Raw genomic sequence first — 23,581 nt, 5'->3', positions numbered from 1 at the left:
TCTACATAGTTTATGCACATTCCTAATCTTAAAACAGGAAGTAGTAGGTTTTTTGCTAGGCAGTGTATCTTATATTTGATTGGCTTAGGAAGGCTCCTGGGCAGTTAGTCAGCCATCTTATTTGTGAAACGCTATGATGGGAAAGTTAAGTCTTGTTCATTTCAGTGCCGAGATAAACAAAACATAACATCAAGATGAGAGATTCAGAGGTGTAAGAGCATAGTTACCAGTCAACCATGACAAAGTTATTTTTCATATCAAGTTGCCTCAAGTACACTCGAAGTCTGCTCTCAACCACAGACGCATGAATGGAACGTCGCAAACCACTCTATAACAAACGCACATTGCAAAAAAAACTTTAAAAATTTGTATTCTAACAAATTTTTTTTCAAATTTGGCAGAAGGCGTGGAGCATATGCATGTGAAGTCTAGATGGGATTATCCAAAAATGGAGATGAATACACCCATAGCTAAAATACATACACACATACATATGTACATACTTACAAACATACATGCGTATATACATACATATGTATGTACACACATATGTATGTACATACATATGTACGTACACACATATGTACGTACACACATACATATGTACACCCATTCGTATGTACACACATACCAACGTACTCACATACGTACGTACACACAAATGTACGTACACACATATGTACGTACACACATATGTGCGTATACACATATGTACGTATACACACACGCGCGCACGCACGCATGCATGTACGCACGCACGCACACACACACACACACTGAGGATGTGGGGTTTAATATTATACTTCTAGATATTGTGACTATTGTGATAATATCACAATATATAGTATATCTTGCATTATTGTGATAATATCACAATATATAGTATATCTTGTATTATATTTGCAGGTAGTAGACTCTTAAACCGCAGGGAAATAGAAGCATCAAGGTGTGAGACCAATAACCTTTTCATCATTGTCATGTTTGACACGCTGCTTTTAGAGTTTGTCAATAACCTACAAAAATGCTTTTCATTAATTGGTTGAAATATAAACCGTAAAAAACAGTTGATTTATAGCAAATATCTGTGCAAAAGTGTAACACCAGATTTTTTAGACAGACCTTGCAAGAAACGAATGGTGGGGCGTAATATCCATGTCAAAAACTTATTGCAAAATCAAGCAGAAACAAGTGACAATTTTATATTGTACTAATGCTAAAAGTTGATGCCTACTAGTACATTCAGATGGTATACCAGATTGTCGGAGTAATCAAGGATGACAACTACCAACTCCATTCCTTATTGTTCTGACACTTAGCGAGAGCATTTAGTGAGAGCTGGTCATTAATTTGATTAAATCTGAATCAATGGGGCCAATCAGTCAATTGGTGATTCCATAGACATACTTTGTCAATAGAATAATTAGGGTCCCAGGTGAAAACGTTGCCTCCGCTGTCTCCTTCAATTACCCCCTCTGACTGTGGTGCATGCGGTGAGAGGAAACAGTCATGGATAACAAGTCAACTTTATTGAAAAGGGGTGGCAAGTCAGGTTGACAGGGGTGGCAATTTCAATAGAGAGAGGGGACGGGGCCAGTTGGCTTGGATGACAAATGTCATTCACATTGGCAAAGTTCACTAACTCTTTTACCATAGTTTTTTGCAGTCTAACAGAAAGTTTGCTACTTTGCATCTCATAAGAAAGACCCCATCAATGGCCGTATAGCTACACTCCTTTTATAGCTTAGTATTTACAGTAGTGTATTTCAGCCATTTCCACTTACTTGAATAAAACTTCATCACAGCCAGTCATCATCTCGTAAGGGACATGCTAACACGAGACTGCCAAATTGAAGTGAACATGTTCCTACCCAAACTTTCTGCTCTAATTTTCTTCATTTTCGCAAAGAGTAGCCATACAGAAAGTCTAGCTCTGTCAAGTCTTAACATCACTGAAGGTAGGTCTTAACATCACAGAAGGTAGACCTTAACATCACTGAAGGTAGGCCTTAACATCACTGAAGGTAGGCCTTAACATCACTGAAGGTAGTCCTTAACATCACTGAAGGTAGACCTTAACATCACTGAAGGTAGGCCTTAACATCACTGAAGGTAGACCTTAACATCACTGAAGGTAGGCCTTAACATCACTGAAGGTAGACCTTAACATCACTGAAGGTAGGCCTTAACATCACTGAAGGTAGGCCTTAACATCACTGAAGGTAGGCCTTAACATCACTGAAGGTAGACCTTAACATCACTGAAGGTAGGCCTTAACATCACTAAAGGTAGGCCTTAACATCACTGAAGGTAGGCCTTAACATCACTGAAGGTAGGCCTTAACATCACTAAAGGTAGGCCTTAACATCACTGAAGGTAGGCCTTAACATCACTGAAGGTAGGCATAATCAAGCTCACTCAAGATACTGAGAAGATGTTACTGGTATTTGTAATCAAGTTCTGTAAATAGCAATTAATAATTATTGCAAAAAATTAAATCAGAAAAAAATACGGAGAGTTTTTTAGACACATTGAATAGCTTTAATTCAAATTTATTTTTGTTAGAAGCTCGGTTGATATCACATCAAAAGGATAAAAGCTTAAAATTTTTGTGCCAAGTATTTCACTGTCCAAAGAGAATTGCATGGGGTTTCTGAGACAATGAACTGCTAGGGAGATTATCAAGGTTATGCAGCCCGCTTTGTTGCCATTTTCCTAATTCTGTCTTTTCTATATACTGTACTATATATCAGCCATTCTTTCTCTCTAATCCCTGTTCAGTCAAGAACTGACCAGAGTGAATGAAAGAAATTTGATGCTTAACTGGTATCTATTGACATCCTCCTTTTTACCAAGTGCCATAACATTAAATGAAGACTCAAATACAGCCAAACTAACACTGAATACATTCCAAAAGTGACAATTTTGCTCTACTTTGATAATTCAGTTATAATAGTCTGTCATAGCAGTTGTGGAGCTTTCTACTCCATACCTCTTATCAAGAAGGCTCTCAGCATTCTGTAGAGTTTCCTTCCTCTTAACGTGTGGTTAGCAGAATTATTATTTTCCTCACCACTCTGTTTTACGTTGTAAGTTGGAGGGTGTTAGTGTCACCCTTCCTATTTCTCACCCATCTTAACTATTTAAATTTATCTGGTAAAGCTTCTTGCACACTATTTAGGCGAACCTTTTGCATGAAAAAATCATTTACTCAACACATTGTGCTAGATACTAATCCTATTACTCCATTATCACTAAATAATGTAGCATCTGAATTGTAGTCTTTTGGAACTTGTCCTAAACATTCCTTGTGGTTCCCAAGCTACTTATTTGTGCTGTTGATAATCTGTTGATTTAAATAGAGCAACATTAAGACCTATAAAACAGTATTGTGACCTATAAAACAGTATTGTGACCTATAAAACAATATTGTGACCTATAAAACAGTATTGTGACCTATATAACAGTATTGTGACCTATAAAACAGTATTGTGACCTATAAAACAGTATTGCGACCTATAAAACAGTATTGTGACCTATAAAACAGTATTGTGACCTATAAAAAAGTATTGTGACCTATAAAGCAACATCGTTACCTAAAAAAGCATATGTCATATGTCATCTAGATGTTAGAGGCAGGTTATGTACGAGCAGGTCGTTAAACTGTTTAGTTGCGGATGTCTTCTGAAGGTGGATTAGTAAACTGCTGTCATAGTTGAAGAGCTTGCGGGTTAGAGATTCTCATCAGTATTCTTACAAAAACAGTAATTTTCAAAATTGGCTAAGGTTTATTCACTGTCAATCTGGAAAGTTTACAAATGCCATCTGAGACAAGATTAGAGGTATGACTGACTGTAAAAAGATAAATACATCAGATAGAAACACTGTAATATAATATTGGTATCAAAAATTGTCTGTTTTTATGTACAGATAGTATGATGCTACCTCTAACTCTTGGATAGCATATTTATCTGTGCCATAGCATGTATATCTATCTGTATCTCATTAACAACTAGAGTATATTTAATTGAACAACAAGATACTCAAGTACATGGTAGATACTCAGCCCTAATGAGACACGGAGTCAAGAGCACTTTGAACTCATGTATCTACTTCACTTCCTGCCAAGCAACTAGCGAGTCTACTATTGTCTTATTTCCAGTAACTCTGATGAGATGCAACTCTACTCAAACAGCGTATGCGCCGGTAATGCTTGTCAAAAACCCGACCTTCCCTGATGCTGTTGAGAATAGATCCATTTACTGTGTGTACAAGTTCATAGCCCCGGTGAACCACCATGTAGAAGCGCGTGTTGTTAGTCTGTCTACAAAAGGTTCCTTCAACACATCAAGGTTGGTAAATCTCAAGTCTTTCTTATTATGATTCCACATCTCCTTTCAATCACCTCAACTTATGACCTTTTTGAGTTTGAGTAAATATTTGATTCCAATTTCCGACAAACATCGATTAAAGTTTTTTGCAACATTCCGATTTTGTAAATGAATGTGAAGGGCCAAGGGAAAATTAAAAAATTTAACAACACATTGTATATAAGCCAAGTTGCACCGAGTATTTTTATCATCACCTCTACTTCTAAATCTATACATCGGTGAGTCTACACTTGTTTGTAAATTAAAGTAGCTGTAAAAGTCTCTTTTCATTAATTATAGCATTGTTAACTTTTTTAGTGGTTTTTGCATAATTATAAAATGCATTTGTTGGAATGATTGGTGTAATTACCCCCAGTAATGTTTAAAGAATTATCAAAGGTTTTTGAGCTATAGAACAAATTAAACAACTCGCAATGTATTCATACGGTGAGGTTTTAACATGAAAAGCCAAGTTTCAGAGCAAGCTGTGTATAGAGAGGTTCGATTGATACTCTCGGGTACTCTCTCAAGGGATGAGCTTACTTTTGTTAAAAGTTTGCCAAGAATTTAAACCCCCCCCCCACCGTAAAGTAGGGAAGAAGGAATAGCCTGACAATAGCTTTTTTCTCTAATCCAGTACCACAGTCTTTGTAACAGCCTTTGTTTTTCGTTAACCAAAATACGAGTTTACATTATAAATCATATGAGTTACCTACAAGTCGTAAACTAGATCTGTGATTGGCCATTCTCACACAATGACCTAGCTTACGTTTTATAATCTAGCTTCTTTTTTTCCTAGAATAGTCATGCAATGTTGTTAATACTAACTTTTAATATATTTGAAATATGTGTTAAAGTATTTTTGTTAATTATTAGCTGTGACAGCCACTTTTGCTTTGCATTTGTTTCAAAACATTCCTGCAATAGGAATGTTTTGAAGTTAATGCATTTGTTTTATATAAACTACCTCTCTGACTGCATGAAAATATGAGATGCATAAGAAATATATATATAGATGACTTTGTCTCATGTCTCATTCTAAAACAGTGAGCTGCACTTCAGGGCACTGTTTCTAAGGTAGATCTTTTTAATACAATTTTGGATTTTTCATCGCTTACTTTTCTTTAAACCATCAAAACATCTTATTTCTAATGAGATAAATGCAAACATATCTATCTATTACCCTCCATTTGTGTAAACAACCAGTTTTATTACAAGTGTTATCTTTGGCTTAACAACAAAGAATATTATCAAAATCAATTTATTATGTTGACATAACAGTCTTCAATGTAATTTCACTGTTAGCTTATACAGCTTATACTTACAAGCTTATACTGGTGAGCAGTGGCTACTAGCAGCTTGCTTATGTCAAATAACTTTTAATATAGGCAATCATCACTCTCCATGTAAATAGTCAAAAAGGTTTTTGTTGACTTGTAGATTTGCATTAAGATCTGCTTGAAATTGTTTATTTAAAATTATTGTTAATTCTATTTTATAAGGGATAAAAAAGTGGTCACTCAGAAAATTAACATCTAAAAGGTTTGCATGAGTGCAGTTAGTTAGACTTAGCTCTAGAGGTCGACGCAATAAGTATGCTATTTTAAGTAATGGAAGACAATTCCTGTGTTTTCAGCTTCTTTTTGGATCTTCGTAGTTCTCACTGTTCAATACAATTATAGTGATACAAACAAACATTGAATATAATGCCTAATACAGTTAGGAGTTGTCTATCTTTTGAAATTACTCTGAAAAAACAACTTCCAGTAAAACAAATGTAGGTTGCGATAACTAGAACTGTAAGAGCGCATTGTTTGTAATGTGATGCTGCCGGATTGAGTATTCATGTTTGCGTAAAGCATCTGTAGTCTGTTGCATCTTAATAGAAAAAGCAAGAAGATGTTGTTCAGGTATGTTCAGGTTATCGTACAACTGTGTGATACAATCATATGTTGATGTTGTACACTCATGTGAAAGTGTGATACATTAGTGTTGTACAGCTTTTCAAGATTGTGAAGCACCACTGTTAACTAAAGCAATTATGTGGTCATATACAAACACCGAGCATAGTTGAGTTGCATGAGGAGAGGCAAGCAGTACTTCTCACTTTGTCACTTGATCTTGAAAAGTATATTAGTAAGCTATTTTTCTGTTGTTACAGTTTTTTGATTAAATTCAAATCTATGCACATAATGAATTCTTTATCTGGTAGATTTAGTGTTGCCGTATTGTGGAGGTTCTATAAATGTTGTAGTAGATCTCCCTTGTACGGGTTAAGTTACCTTTGGTTGGCTGAAGTAATGTATTGTATTGTTAGTTTTGGTTGGTTGAGGTTATGTATGGCTAAGCTTGATTGAATAAAATAGCGAGTGAGATTGTGCACTTCTTTGGTGTTCTCCTTGAAAAGAGGTATTTTTTTAAACTCACTACATGTTTTTAAAAAAACAGAGATGTCATTTTTGACCGCATTTCATGCATGTATGTAACAGTATCATGTGCTTTTATCACATGTTCTACATCTACTGCTTTTTTTGACGTGATAGTAAAACTCTAGCTGTTAGCTTAACCTGCTCAACATAAACAGATTCTACTCAAATGAGTCTACTCTATACTTTGTGCAAATCCAACCTCTTCAACCAGCAAATATCAACCAGTAACCTACGCACGTTAATATGCAGTGAATATTGTAACGCATGCTGCTACTGGCTGACTATCAGAAACAGCCAAAGCACACTAACTGAAGCTGTTTTGCCAAAAAGAGTTCTTTGCACCACAGCTGAGCATAGCCCAAAAAGACCACAAGACTTTTATTGCTTTTAATGGGAAACACAACTCTTAAGCCACCCCTACTCTGTGGCCCGTAGCTAGACTCTAAAGTTACAGCTGAGCACTAAGACCAGTAGGTTGATAAAATTAATAAGTCCAATTATCATCTTTTCAAAATCTCAGAGCGATTGTGAGAAAAAGTTAGCACCAACAAGCCGTAAAAATTTCTGACAGTTTTTCCTATATCCGCACTCAAGTTTCACGTCTTCACCTCCAGCACAAGTAGCGATGAGCTAGTAACAGCAGTGCAAGAAGAGTGTTAGGAGAGAAAAATTCTTTGCTATGCATACGATATATGAGAAACCAAAAAAGATTGCTAAAAATGTAACACCAAACAAATGATATATTCTATTCATGAGGAAACAAAAATTTAAAAAAACTTCTGTTCAGGTTTTAATATCTTAAGATAAAGATACTTCAAACTGCTTGCTGAGAGTATTGTACAGTACCTGTAACTGAGTATATTGTACCTGTAATTGAGTATATTGTACCTGTAACTGAGTATATTGTACACCTGTAACTGAGTGTATTGTACCTGTAACTGAGTATATTGTACCTGTAACTGAGTATATTTTACCTGTAACTGAGTATATTGTACCTGTAACTGAGTATATTGTACCTGTAACTGATTATATTGTACCTGTAACTGAGTATATTGTACCTGTAACTGAGTATATTGTACCTGTAACTGAGTATATTGTACCTGTAACTGAGTTTATTGTACCTGTAATTGACAATATTATACCTGTAACTGAGTATATTGTACCTGTAATTGAAAGTATTATACTTGTATTTGGCAGATGTGGAAATACTGACTATTTGCGGATTTGGGATGGACTCAATGATTGGACTTGGAAGCCCTCGGAATTCTGTGGCCAGCATGAGAATACCATTATTAATGTAAGTATTTTCCACTTTTTGGTAGAATAATTTTTAAAGAGAGTTGTCTTCTCCTCAAAATGGGCATTCCTTGTTTTCGCATCCACCTAACAAATGCTTGTGGAATGAAGAAAGGTGTATGGTAAAAACTCATATCAACTGATAACTTACAGGTAACTCGAATCGCGTCCGGCAGAGAGATGAAAATAGAGTTTCAGGCAAAACGATATTCTTCACAGACACATTATCGAGTTGAAGTGAGGTTTGTCAAATCGGGTAGGTCCTATGCAGCGTAGTTCAATTGACTGTATCTACTAGTCTTGGTCAGTGTATTCAGGACAAGGTCATTGTTTTACAGAAGTTGACCACTTAATGGTTGGTAGAACATACGGAGGCTACATGGATGTCGATGGTCTTGCACCAAAATCATGTGAGTTAAAGTTTCATATGTTGACTAAATAGCTTGTTTACACTTAGGCTGTTGTATCTGATAGTCATGTGATAGCATCTGGTTTGTAGGGTCATGCTGCCATCAGCTTTGAGCTCTTCACTTAAGGAGTTTTGGGATTGTCGAAGCATTGGGAATTCCAATAGTGTAACCTCACAAGTATACAAAAATTCTGATAGTTCTTTCTTGATAATGGTAGACAACAATCAGCAATAACCAACTTCAGTAAGGTCTGCATGGGTACGCATCATTAAAAGCTACGACTCGAGATCTCTATAAAGATTTTAATGCTTCCAGGCCACAATAATCAAACACACTCCATATAACAGACGTGGTCGGTGTATGATAAAATGGTTTATAGTTTATAGTATTCATCTGTGTGTCAGTGGTGCAAGTCATGTTGCTGAAAGCCTCATGTAGAGGATAACTCCCAGTTCATAAAGAGGGGTAGGTCAAAGGACAATCTTATTGCATACCCTATTCAATAACTGAACCTTTCCATACCTTGCCAAATCCACCTGGCTAGGGTATTCGGAAGCAACCTTAGAATTCACAAAACTATAAAAGTTGTATAGCCCGTGTTTCTACACTTTAGTTTTGCCAGTAGCCATCGGAGAGAAGTAGAATATTGTATAGCTGCAGCTAGAAACCTTGATGTTGGTTGTATAACCTAATGACAATTCCATAAAAATGAAAGTCTTATATTTTATGATAATTAGTAGGAGCTGAGCCAGTGCAGTAAATGGTTAGTAATACTACATTGATCCCTGATGTACCTATAAATATGCTTTGCATTTGAACTTATACTTTGTCATTGATTCACATATCATCTAAAGTCACACAAACATGCACGCATGCATGCATGCACATAGTTCACATAGTTAAGAGACGTGCTGTAGTATTAACAGTTCCAAAGAATGGCAAAGCACAAACCCTCAGGACCCTTCCTTTTCATCTGTATGAACCAAAGCAACAGCTATTAAACATTAAAAGCTATATCCTTGGTAAGGTTGGGATACAGAGAAGTTAAGAAACTGTTTGTAGTGTGTAACTGGAATGTACATGTGGAGAGATGCAAAGGATACTGTGAGCTCACCTCTCCTGGTTACCCAGGCATATATCCACCACTAGCTACGTGCAACTATAAAATAGTGAACAGAGAGGGAGAAAGGGTAGCTCTATACTTATCTGGAACATCATCTGGGACAGGGCGGTTTGATTTGAAGAGGAGGTGGGTTTTTTGGTGTTGAGCTCATTTTTGTTAACAGAAAATATATTAGCTCCAAATATTCATTATATACAAACTATCAAGTGTATAGAATAACTATACACACACATAATACACAGTACGGCAATATATCTACACAACTTTGTTTGCTAGCACTTACCATAAAATGGTAACTATGCAAATCTTAAGATGCCTAACTGTACCTACGTAGATTTACATACATATCCTGTAGATACTTGATATTGTGCTATTTACATGTACACTTTGTATATAAACTAGCTTGTGTATCCTTTTGTGTCTGTATGAATGCAGCCTCCCCGTACAGTTGCTAGTCTCCTTAACTACCTGAAGGTTCCTATGAATACCTCTACGTATTTGTACCTCTATGTATATGTACAACTCACTATTTGTTTACCACAGCCATGAATGCCGAGAGGACAGGGTGACAGTGTACGACGGAGAGACCATTATGGATCCTATTATTGGCATCTTCTGCGGAGAAATGAGTGTCCCAGCAGTTTTTTCTACTGGATCTGCTCTACTGGTAGAATTTCGATCTTTTGCGGGTCTCAGTCCTTGGCATTATACGGGTTTCCAAGCAAGGGCGGGATATAAGTCTACAGGTAGGTGTTTCCAAGCAAGGGCGGGGTATAAGTCTACAGGTAGGTGTTTCTAAGCAAGGGCGGGATATAAGTCTACAGGTAGGTGTTCACAAACTCACATTTGCCAGAAAATAAAAATTTTAGCTTGTATGTGTAACAATTAGGCTAAAGTGCCACAGCGTGTGTCAAGTAGGAGCAGGTTGTTAGTATATGCCAGGTAGCTACAGGTTTTTGATATGATTTACGGAACAAAAAACTATTAGGCTGTGCAAAGGAGCATCAGGTTTTTGCCTGTACTAAAATGGAGTAGGTTGTCGATATGTGCAGAGCAGCAACAAGCTATTGGCATGTGACAAGTAGCAGCAAACTATAGACATGTGTCACAAAATTTGCTTTGCTTCACCTACTGAATATCCGTAAACAACCATTAGCGGTTGCAGAATAGCTTTGGATGTGTAGCCAAAAGTTTTGTCAGAGAGAGGCTAGTTTCAAGCACTCCGCAATGGTAGGCGCATACTTTCTCAGAACCTACTCTATGTATTTAGCAATAGTCACATTCCGTGTACATTACTACCTTCTGGTCATCTGCAGTACCTCTTCCCAACCCATGTTTATGCATTTTTGCATCAATTTAGCTGAGTTCAAGACTGGAATGCCGGAGATGGGTTCACTATGTAACTGGGAGTTCAGCTCAAGCATTGACTTAGCGGGCTCTATACATACCCCTGACACATATGTCCACTACAATGATACCATCAAGTGTGAATACTCGTTTTTTGGCAAACAAGAAGAGGTTGTCGAGCTGGAAATAATCATGCCTGTATTAAGGTCAGTCATACCATCCATAAAGTTTCTCATGTCTTTTGCATAGTTATATGTTTATTTAAATCTAATACAATTTAAGTCATAGCTTCTTTAGTCATAGCTTATATTATTCTGCTTGTTTGCAGAATTTCTTAGGTTTATGGAGATAGACATGCTTATATATATACTTACCTATATATATATATTTCTCAAAGTTTGTGTGCATTCGTTTATTCATGTATCTGTGGATGGGCTTGTCCAGCTATAGCTATTAAAATTTTGGAATTAAAGTTCCATGTATGGATGGATTAAAACATTTTTTACCTGAGCGCTCTACCACTGAGCTACATAAGGCATATTGCGCAATAATGCTATAATACTAATACGCGAATACACACACAAACTTTGAGAAATATATATCGTATATCTGTGGATATGTTTGTCTTTCTATAGCTATTAAAATCTTGGAATTAAAATTCTAGGTTTAAATGGATTAGAACTCACGACGAATGTATCGGCTAATTGTTTAATTATTGTCGCTAATTGTGTTGCTCTATTTTGAGCACTGGTTATCAGCCTCATCAGTGATTTTAAAACGACGTGTTTATCGACCTAGTTCTGAAATATGCTCTGGAGTTGGAATGTTCTACGAGAAGTTCAAAAATTTTAGCCAAAGAAAACATAATTATGAGTGGTTCTTTACATTGCTTCATCAATGTCAATATTGAACACGTAATTCTATTATCACGAGTACTTTGTGTTTTCTTTGTACTTTCCATATTTTTATATTACAACACGCTGTATTATATTATTATGCCTTGTATTATGTAATAATTTATTATAACACATTTTATTATGCTATGTTAAGTTAATCTATGTTATATCAAATTATAATATGTTAATTATGTTATGTTGCATTGTAATGCATCGATGCTTTAATCTATTTGCTAAATAGTAGAGAATATTATCCAAAACTACCCAACCATCTCCCGTTATCTCTGTACACTCTGTTGAACTCATACAGTATGCTTCTGGCTCAGTGAAAGCAAATTGCATAGATTGAAATCCACAGAACAATGAATGCTAACGATTATATATTTTCGATTAGTTTATCATATAATAATTATCTTCTTATGAGCTAGAAGTACATGAACATATAATTCTAACTGGTATCAAATAATAATTGCTTAAAGTATCACCTGATATTGTAGTGTTGTATATGTTTATTAAAATCAACACTGATTTTTCAAATAAGGTTTGTTGTTTCAAATAACCTTTTGTTTATGTTATCTAAAAGTAATAACTAGGGAAATTTTTTTATGAAACATTTGTCCCAAAGCAGGTTCATGAAAACTAGACATTTTCATTTTTGATGGCTTCCTAAATTTTTACAGAGAGCAGGAAGAACTATATGTGTATGACAAAGGGGGAGCAGCACTGCCTACAAAAATATTTGCAACTGAATATTCATTGAAAAAATCCCTCATGACAACAACTAACAAGCCTTTCATAGTTTATATTCTTAAGGGTGGGCAACTCTCAAATCCAAACCCAATCCGCATCAAATACAGATTTCTATCAGGTTAGTTTATTTATCTCTACAAAGATGCGCTGTGGAGAGACACGAGCAGTAACTGGCATGATACACGACTAAAGAAACAATATCATTATATTCTTCTAAATTCTCTTCTTATACGTATGTTTCGGTGTTTGTCTGTTGCCTGTTGTCTGTCATTCATGTGTCCGTTTATAGCGATTAAAATCTCGGAACAAAAAAAGCTGCTTTGCACTATATTTAAACTCAGAACCTTTAGGTTTGCAGACAGGTGTGCTAAACCACTACACTGCATGTCCAACTTGCTGTCGCAGTAAATAATAGTACACATATTTATTACACCGGTTAAAATACTCACGCTTACAGCGCTTCACAAAATACTTTTGGTTATTTTGGCACGCTTGATCCTCACGCGTAACCCAATGATTATTAAGCTGGCTTCTGATACGGCTCTTATTATAGTAAATATTTAAACTAGCTTAAGTTACTAGCTTAAGTTACTAGCTTAAGTTACTAGCTTAAGTTACTTAAATTCATTGGGTAATTATTTTATTACTCATTCAACATCGGGCATTCGGCTAGAGTCCTAGACAATTATATACAACTGAAAGTTAATAGGTGTTCTTGCATTCGGCTAGAGTCCTAGACAATTATATACAACTGAAAGTTAATAGGTGTTCTTGCATTCGGCTGGAGTCCTAGACAATTATATACAACTGAAAGTTAATAGGTGTTCTTGCATTCGGCTAGAGTCCTAGACAATTATATACAACTGAAAGTTAATAGGTGTTCTTGCATTCGGCTGGAGTCCTAGACAATTATATACAACTGAAAGTTAATAGGTGTTCTTGCATTCGGCTAGAGTCCTAGACAATTATATACAACTGAAAGTTAATAGGTGTTCTTGCATTCGGCTAGAGTCCCAGACAATTATATACAACTGAAAGTTAATAGGTGTTCTTGCATTCGGCTAGAGTCCTAGACAATTATATACAACTGAAAGTTAATAAGTGTTCTTGCATTCGGCTAGAGTCCTAGACAATTATATACAACTGAAAGTTAATAAGTGTTCTTGCATTCGGCTAGAGTCCTAGACAATTATATACAACTGAAAGTTAATAGGTGTTCTTGCATTCGGCTAGAGTCCTAGACAATTATATACAACTGAAAGTTAATAAGTGTTCTTGCATTCGGCTAGAGTCCTAGACAATTATATACAACTGAAAGTTAATAAGTGTTCTTGCATTCGGCTAGAGTCCTAGACAATTATATACAACTGAAAGTTAATAGGTGTTCTTGCATTCGGCTAGAGTCCCAGACAATTATATACAACTGAAAGTTAATAGGTGTTCTTGCATTCGGCTAGAGTCCTAGACAATTATATACAACTGAAAGTTAATAAGTGTTCTTGCATTCGGCTAGAGTCCTAGACAATTATATACAACTGAAAGTTAATAGGTGTCCTTGCATTCGGCTAGAGTCCTAGACAATTATATACAACTGAAAGTTAATAGGTGTTCTTGCCATTGCAGAGATGGTAAATAAAAAAGAATTTTACATTTTCGCCGATTTGGCTACACATAACATATTATAAATAAGAGTAAACTGTTTTGCTATTATTGTTGAGATGCTGAGCAGTTAAAGATTCCCATCAATTTGTAAGCAGGTGATTTAACTTGTTGCTAAAGCTCAGCTGATGCGATGGTATTCTTAATTTTCAAATTTGAGATCAATTAATTTGATTTTCTTAATTCAAAATCAAATTTGAGGACTTATTTTATTTCATTTTGCATCATAATCACACAAGCCTTGCTTTTTTACTCAACTTATTTAATAATTTATCTTAATTCTAACTTTTTACACAAATTAATATTATACTGCTTCATTGTAGATTCTCAAATTACTATTATACTGCTTCATTGTAGATTCTCCGCTTGCAAAAAATGAAAAAGCTAATTATAACACTGAAGGGCTTACCAGAGATGTAAATATCTTACCAGGCTCTAACGACCAGACCAAACCACCTGAAATTAAAGGAAAAGTGGCTGCAGTTTCGGAAAACAGTAGATTTTCAGGAATTTTCAAGGATTTGCTACTGACAGCACTGGTTATAAGCTGGAAAATAATAAACCTGTACATTCATTAGCGTCTCCAAGAGTCTAGTTCGTTCGCTGTCTCAGCTGTCTCACGGACTACAGCGGCTCACATCAAAAATACTCTGTTTAGGCAGCATTTTTTTACTTTCTGCCCCCCCCCCCCCGTCAACATGAAGTCGTGTTTGATTATCACAAGGAGTTTACAAGTTGATAAACCTGCTTATAAACGGAATAATGTTACAGACAGAGACAAGAGCACATGGGGTAAATTTAAATAAAGTCACTTTAATCGGATGCCAGCTCTGGTAGCGGAATACAAATGCCCATGCCACTATTATCAGAGTTCATGTGCAATACCAGTGCTTGTTTTTTCAGATCATTTCACACTAACACTTGTAAATTTGCTTACAAAACTAGGCTTCATAGATGCTAACTTTAACAGATTTGCACGTTGAGGAAGGTAATTCAGCATAGCATGTCTGTATTTCAAATGCTTATAAATGTGTACATGTACATAAAATTATTTTTTATTTTAATATTTAATTTTTTGCATAATTACTAAATTATTTAGTTTTGGTTTACATAGTTACACTGGAACACAAAATATGTCCTCTTTGCAACACTTTGGTCTTCTTTTTTCTTACTTAATCCATTTTTACGGCAGAAAGGAAGTGTAACACTAGAGTTTACCAATAAGTATGTACTCAATCATACGATGAATATATTCTGTAATCTTTACAGATGTTAAAGAGATTCTCGTTTTGTTACGGACGTAATAGTTATCTTCTCTCTCCTTTGTATTAGCTGTAGCTATTTGTATTGAGAGCTAAATTTTGTTAAAGTAGGAGTTACTTACTCTCAGTGAGTTAAGCCAGTGTACAACCTAAGCCTTGGGGCATTTATAAGACTGTTTCATAGAAATAAACACCAAAAAGTTGCAGCAAATAAAAAAAATCAAATCAGCCTAAAACCACCTTTTCTGTAAATAAAATGTTAGACCACTTCAGCACTGCTTCTGTACTACAGATAGTTGATTTCTGAGCAACACAAAGCTTCAAGCAACAAAAAGCTTCCATAATACTGAAAATACGTGCTTTGTGTGACAGGCTTAATATCGCATAGATACAGTTTTAGCGTTATGCATGCATGTAAGTTCCGATAAATTGAGCGTGTCTTTAATAAAAAAAATGTTCAAATAAATTGTACTGATTTGCCTTCTCTAGTGCTGTTTGGTAAACAAAAATTTTCCAAATTTTCACTAATGATGAGAAATTGTTCAAATACTATTTTTACATTTTTGCACAAAATGAATATCTTCCACTACAAACCGAATGTTGGTAACATACCAGATATGTTTGAGAGCTGTGTGCTACTGTTTGAGACCAATGCCATGGGCATGTAAAACAGTAACCCATTAATATTACTTTTCAATAGCCATTATTTATGTTTTGTCAATTTACATTCAACATTCTTTTCCAGGTTAGTTAAAAAATGTTAAAAGATTAGTATGCATTTTATTTATAAATATTCCTACTTACAATTATGACATTGGCTCATGTAGTGCCAGAACCGAGAGCCATTTTGGCTTTGCCTGTGATGTTACCTGAGCAGTATTCGAAAAAGTTGGTACTACGGTTATGTAGTAGTTCTCTCTTACCCAGCTTTCAAGCAGTCTGCCTTTTCTGTCCAAGAATTTTGCCATAGGTGGCAATCAACACTCCTGCATATGAATTGGTGTCCAAATAATCTTTACCAACAATTATAGGCGATACTTTATAACATCAGAAATATTGTATACACGAAGAGGGTACTAGGTACAACTAGGGCGGTAAGACAACTGTTCATGTATGGAGAGGATAAACCATACAACTAGGATGGTAAGACAACTGTTTATGTATAGTGAGGATATACCATACAACAGGGTGGTAAGATCACTGCTCATGCATGGAGAGACTATACTATACAACTAAGATGGTGGGACAACTGCTTATGTATAGAGATGATATACCTTTCAATTAGGATGGTAAGACAACTGCTTATGTATAGAAAGGATATACCATACAACAGGGTGGTAAGATCACTGCTCATGTATGGAGATGATATGCCATACAACAGGGTGGTAAGACAACTGCTCATGTATGGAAAGACCATACAACTAAGATGGTAAGACAACTGCTTATGTATAGAGATGGTATACCATACAAATAAGATGGTAAGACAACTGCTTTGCATAGTGCGCAGATAAACCACATAGTGCTTTTCATCGAGCTGGTTTTTGCACTAAACAGTACTTACTTGACAGACGGTCTCAGAAATCAGATGAATTATTTCTGATTCTTACATCAGACAAGACAATCAGATGTCACCTTTATTTAAATAGTATTTGAAAGAAGGAAGCGAGTAAAGGGTGCCATATTTTATTTATTTTAATCAACTTTAAACAAAGGAGAGCTTCTGTGCTGCACGCTTGCATAACATCGCATGTTAATCCCCTCCTTTATTGGTAGCGTTGCTTTGAGTAGTATGCATAAAAACACAGCATGTGTCACAGCTATGCACACAGCTTACCTCTGGGCGCGCTTCATCCACAGGCTTGAATGGACATACCACAAATGCAAATTACTGGTTAACTGAAGTGCATGCAGGATCTCCCTTACCGATCCTGATTTCCTCACAGTGAGAGATTAGGGGAGCCATTCAAGATGGCTGTGCCGTCTGGTGCTAAAGTGATGCCTGCAGTCACTTTTTTCACTATATTCGCTGTCATGAGCTGTGTGCAGATCTACTCAACTTCCAGGTGGGTTGGCGACTGGCCGTATTGCACTACTATGTCAGAGTTATGAAGCTACGTGCATATACCTTGTTGTTCTGAGAAATCAAAGTTAAGTGTGTTGGTTAGGAAGAGCGACCTTCAACACAAGGTTGACACCTTGCATAGGATAGGCAGGTGAGCTTGACAAAAGATTATTTTAACAACTTGGTACATCGCAACTAGTTGGTTATTAGGACCTGCTGGTCCTTGCTGTCTGTGCATATGGCAACTGTTATAGGAAATCTCTGAGCTATGACTCAAATACCCCAACTGCTACTGTGGCTGTAGAGTGGGATCTGAACCTAACAACACCCGGTATAAAGACATCAGATGAGGCTAGCTACTTGGATGTGACAAGTTGTAGAGAGCTTCTAAATACTACTACAGATGTCCCCCCATCAGAATTTAGAATACAGATCATCGCTGCTGCTCCTGGATCAGGCAGCGATTGGAGCCTGATCACAATATCTTTGCTAACAGGTTTTGGGTTGAGTATTATTTTATGAGAAGTTATAATTATATAAGTTATAGTTTATAACACAATTAAATCAGTGTGATCCTAGTGCTTCTGTCTCTGTCTTTACCACCAGTAGTCAAATCAGTGTGATCCTAGTGCTTCTGTCTCTGTCTTTACCACCAGTAGTCAAATCAGTGTGATCCTAGTGCTCCTGTCTCTGTCTTTACCACCAGTAGTCAAATCAGTGTGATCCTAGTGCTTCTGTCTCTGTCTTTACCACCAGTAGTCAAAGTGTATTAAAATTTAGTACAAGCTGAAAATGAGAAGTAAAATTATCAGGATGACCTCGAAGTTCCATCCGTGCATTTTAGTGAAATTATTGGGTAAACCTCAAGGTTTAATAATCTCTGCGTTTTAATAAAATTATCAAGATACTCTTCAGGTTTAATCTCTGTGTTTTAGCATGATTATCAAGATGACCTCAAAGCTCGTTTTTTGCATTTTATCGTAACAAGCAAAGCTATCATTTTACTGATAATGTTTACAATAAAAATCATAATGTTCAAATTTATACACAATTTATAACAGATTTTTTTGTTTTTCTCTGGTGTGTGGTTGGTAAGTTTCTCTCATGACTACATAAAAGTAGACCGCTGACAAGGTCGGTACTATTGCTGACAAGGTCGGTACTATTGCTGACAAGGTCGGTACTATTGCTGACAAGGTCAGTACTATTGCTGACAAGGTTGGTACTATAGCTGACAAGGTCATTACTATTGCTGCCAAGGTCATTACTATTGCTGACAACATAATCTTAAGGCTGTTATTGGTAAAACGAACTTCTCTTCACATCTTTAACATGTAGCCAAGGAAGAGAATAAATCAACTGCAAAATGTATAATATAACAGTTACAATATTCATTCACATTATTATATCTAGTGCCATCTTTTTACAAGAGCTGTTCTTTATCTTTGGGGCAATGTTTACTTGAAGATTTTTTTAACTGTAGTTTGTAAAAAGCGAACTGTGTATTTTATCTATGCAACAAGCTAGGCAAGACGTGAGGCAATTAAAGAGACCTCTACGCTGTGTAATCATGTACTTTAACTATATCAATCAAGTAGTGTATCTATATGTTTTTAATTGTCTGTTTGTCTATATGTGTGGGCAGCATCTGGGTGTGACCTTTATTTGGTGAGTTGAGTCTATAGCTCGACCAGTCGTTGGTGGCTTTGGTGTTGTGCTTTGGTCTTGGTTTATTCTCATCATGAAAATGGGCCAACAGTTGTACAGAGCTTTGACTTATTTACTAGGGTTCGAATGATCTGGCCCGTGGGTTACTAAAACGATAAAAAAATATTTTTCTAGTTTAGTAGTTGTTATGCTCTTTGATATAATTTGAACCACATAAATAGATCTGTCTTTTTTCTAGGCTAAATTTAACCTCTTTTTAATCTGTTATTACGAGTTACTTTAAATAGAGCGAAAAGGTTGCTCTATTAATTTAATTACAGCAACACACCAAACCAATTGCCATCCTTACATCAGCATGGCTATTTAGAGCCATTGTAAAATGGGAATCTATCTGGGAGCATCTCTGCACACAAATCATGAACATAAACGTGCTCTGACTAGTATTCCAAAACAGATATTTCCTGTCACAGGTCCGAAAGCCGGAAAGCTACCACTTAAGTGATTCTCACTCTGTTCAATTACTAGGTCTACAGAAAGAATTAAAGAAATGGCCACGCTGGTCATCTTTGAGAGTAGGCCTTCTATCTATTCTAAGTGTTCTGTTTTATAGATGGCCATTTTCCATAGAGTTTGTTCAACTCTCTACAACTTTATTTGTTTTTCTTTTATCAGTTGCTTAAGATTTCAGAAAAGGAAGGATCCACACTAACCACGTACACCTCTATATTTCTGCATAACAAACACTAATTCCCTTTACCTTGAATAATTTAACCAGGTAGTGAGTTTTGGTTTTTTCAAAGTCATGCGTTTCAGTATGCTACTTGATTCCTTGGCTGAGCCGGCAGCAATCGAATTTGTAAAAATTACGCCGACATTCTCCCGACGACTACCCACTACGATGTTTCCCTTGCTATTGGATAGGAAACATTCTCTTGTCATTATTAATAAGACAAGATTCACTAAACCACAGAGGTTGGTGAGCCTGTATGCTGCCCATAATGCTCTGTTTTGCCAGTAAGTAGTGTAATGTATTGTGGGTAATCAGCTAGTGGAATTGTGCAATACGGCCTTATGAAAAGAGTAAAGTGTGACACTAAATATTGCAGAATATAAGCTGATGGTGGAGGGTCTCGAGGGAAGTGAGCTGGTGACACAAGGCATAAAAATAGGAAAATGTGAAACATTTCTTGAACCGTTAGTAAATGCAGATACTGGTAGTTTATGATTTCTGTTGGTGCATTGAGATAAATAATTTTATGTTCTGCCGCTAGCGGTAGCCTACTAAGCCTGATTTACTTGGGCAGCTCTCCTAAGTTACCTCGTTTAAAGTCGCTGTTTGTCTCCAATGAAGTATCTAAAGCTATAATGGTATAATTTTTGTCTTTAGAGCTGCAACGATCTATCTTTACCTTCAGAGGTGTGTAGTGGTTGTTTAGACAATTTAGGTCATTTCTTAATGACGCTTATGATGTATGGATGGCTAGCTACTGGAGCTCCAGACTTCGCCACAGTGGCCGTGTACAACGTATGCCAAGTAACTCAAATCATCAGTTGAACACAATTTTGGATAACTTATTTGAATAAGGCTTAAGTTTAGGCCTACTATTCTTTACCCTAAAGAATGAGGCTACCTTTTTTTCGTTATTTCCAACAGTTTCACTGTCTGAATCACTAAAAGTTGTGACATCTTGAAAAAATGCTTTGATATCTGTGTAACTTCTTGCGACTTTAATCAGAAGACCAAAGTTGCTTTCTCAGGCACATTTATGAACAGTTTACTAGGCTATCAACCATCATACAGCAAGCAGTGGTCGCTATCAACCATCATACAGCAAGCAGTGGTCGCTATCAACCATCATACAGCAAGCAGTGGTCGCTATCAACCATCATACAGCAAGCAGTGGTCGCTATCAACCATCATACAGCAAGCAGTGGTCGCTATCAACCATCATACAGCAAGCAGTGGTCGCTATCAACCATCATACAGCAAGCAGTGGTCGCTATCAACCATCATACAGCAAGCAGTGGTCGCTATCAACCATCATACAGCAAGCAGTGGTCGCTATCAACCATCATACAGCAAGCAGTGGTCGCTATCAACCATCATACAGCAAGCAGTGGTCGCTATCAACCATCATACAGCAAGCAGTGGTCGCTATCAACCATCATACAGCAAGCAGTGGTCGCTATCAACCATCATACAGCAAGCAGTGGTCGCTATCAACCATCATACAGCAAGCAGTGGGCGCTATCAACCATTATACAGCAAGCAGTGGTCGCTATCAACCATCATACAGCAAGCAGTGGTCACTATCAACCATCATACAGCAAGCAGTGGTCGCTATTAACCATCATAAAGCAAACAGTGGTCGCTATCAACCATTATACAGCAAGCAGTGGTCGCTATCAACCATCATACAGCAAGCAGTGGTCGCTATCAACCATCATACAGCAAGCAGTGGTCGCTATCAACCATTATACAGCAAGCAGTGGTCGCTATCAACCATCATACAGCAAGCAGTGGTCACTATCAACCATCATACAGCAAGCAGTGGTCGCTATCAACCATCATACAGCAAGCAGTGGTCGCTATTAACCATCATACAGCAAGCAGTGGTCGCTATCAACCGTCATACAGCAAGCAGTGGGCGCTATCAACCATTATACAGCAAGCATTGGTCACTATCAACCATCATACAGCAAGCAGTGGTCACTATCAACCATCATACAGCAAGCAGTGGGCGCTATCAACCATTATACAGCAAGCAGTGGTCGCTATCAACCATCATACAGCAAGCAGTGGTCACTATCAACCATCATACAGCAAGCAGTGGTCGCTATCAACCATCATACAGCAAGCAGTGGTCGCTATTAACCATCATAAAGCAAACAGTGGTCGCTATCAACCATTATACAGTAAGCAGTGGTCGCTATCAACCATCATACAGCAAGCAGTGGTCGCTATCAACCATCATACAGCAAGCAGTGGTCGCTATCAACCATCATACAGCAAGCAGTGGTCGCTATTAACCATCATACAGCAAGCGATGGTCGTCACACAGAAGACATACTACGGTATCATTTTGTAAAGATCTTGAGCTTGAGTTTTCAATGCTTCATCGAGGGGTATTTATTTGCATACCCTTAGCTTAATTCCTCTACAAATATGAAAGGGGCTTACCCAATATTAAAAGGTCTGCCCATCTTCTCAGCCTTAGCTTAATTCTTCTAAAATCAAGAGAGGTAGCAATTGAAACCTGAGCACCACACTCGTACCCCCTACACATACCACCAGGTATATCCCATATGTTCTTCAGCAACTAGTCTCAGTAAGCGGGGAAGCTAAAAAGACGCTGATACTCGGCAAGCTTTCTACCTGCTGCTAGTCTCGGTGGTTCATAATCCTTAACACCAGCATCTGTCCTCTTTTGCTGGATATCAAGGGTATTAAACACTGATGGTGGATCGCGCTCATCTGGTCGAAGATCTTTGTAAAACACATCAAAGGCTTTTATTTATTTGTGTTTAATGTACCACTCTTTTTCCCTTGTAATTCCGGTGATATGTCTGAAAGCATTGGTGTTGAGCTCTCAGAAGAAAGCAACACGGCGAGGCGCAGTATAAGTGTTTAAACTGTCAAATATCTGAAGGTTCAGAGTGGCTCGTAGGTGCTTTTAGATTGTCATTACAGCTCTGCAATTCTGATCCAACTTCCCAGAATGCATTTTTTGGCCATGTGAGAGAAGATCCAAATGAATTTCTTTTGACAAAGGGCTTTTTTCAATATGCTATTTGGAGTCTGCTTTTAGAAGTCATTTTCTTCATATTTAGGGTTCTTCACGGAGTCTGTATACAATCTCATAAAGCTAGATGACATCAGCGAGCAACCCAGCTTGCCCTTCTACTACAAGACTCACTTTCCCTTTCTGCCTTCAGTTGGCTCTGTAGATGACTTCATCAACCTCAATGCCGAGAGAGTTGTCATACTAATCCGAGACCCGTTTGAAGCAAGCTTTTCCGAGTATATCAGGTAGTTATGACATAAGGATAAGATGCAAGACTGTCATGTTATGCAATAAATTATACCAAATTGCCACTTTGTAAGGAAAATTGGTTGTAGATTATATGTTTGTTTCATTGCCGTAGCTACTACCTTCACTAGTATAAGGAATAGTTATATGCCATAACATATATGATAAGTCTAATAATTGTAGTCTATGGCCCGTATGGAGTTTACATTACAGTTATATTGTGCTATCAGTCTTCCTACCTGCGAAATGAATTCAGGCTATTTAATGCATATTTGTAGACC

General features: G+C 36.9%; 1 protein-coding gene across 2 annotated transcripts; it reads left to right on the top strand.

The window, feature by feature from the left end:
- The first annotated feature begins 1,797 nt into the window (after positions 1-1,797).
- On the top strand, positions 1,798-15,525 carry LOC137408565 (tolloid-like protein 1). Of its 2 annotated transcripts, XM_068095145.1 has the most exons (10): positions 1,798-1,955; positions 4,160-4,349; positions 7,994-8,093; positions 8,246-8,348; positions 8,431-8,502; positions 9,565-9,751; positions 10,169-10,371; positions 10,986-11,178; positions 12,549-12,736; positions 14,635-15,525. In XM_068095145.1, the coding sequence occupies exons 1-10, from the start codon at positions 1,826-1,828 to the stop codon at positions 14,853-14,855; spliced, it is 1,587 nt and encodes a 528-aa protein (XP_067951246.1). In that variant the 5' UTR covers positions 1,798-1,825; the 3' UTR covers positions 14,856-15,525. The 2 variants fall into 2 exon arrangements, with proteins under 2 accessions (XP_067951246.1, XP_067951254.1); XM_068095153.1 differs by lacking the exon at positions 12,549-12,736 and having other exon boundaries at positions 14,635-14,783.
- Positions 15,526-23,581: the final 8,056 nt, after the last annotated feature.

Source organism: Watersipora subatra, chromosome 1, assembly GCF_963576615.1.
Source record: "Watersipora subatra chromosome 1, tzWatSuba1.1, whole genome shotgun sequence".
NCBI classification, from domain to species: domain Eukaryota; kingdom Metazoa; phylum Bryozoa; class Gymnolaemata; order Cheilostomatida; family Watersiporidae; genus Watersipora; species Watersipora subatra.
Note: the sequence above shows the minus strand (reverse complement) of the source record. Positions and strands in the feature narration are given on the sequence as shown.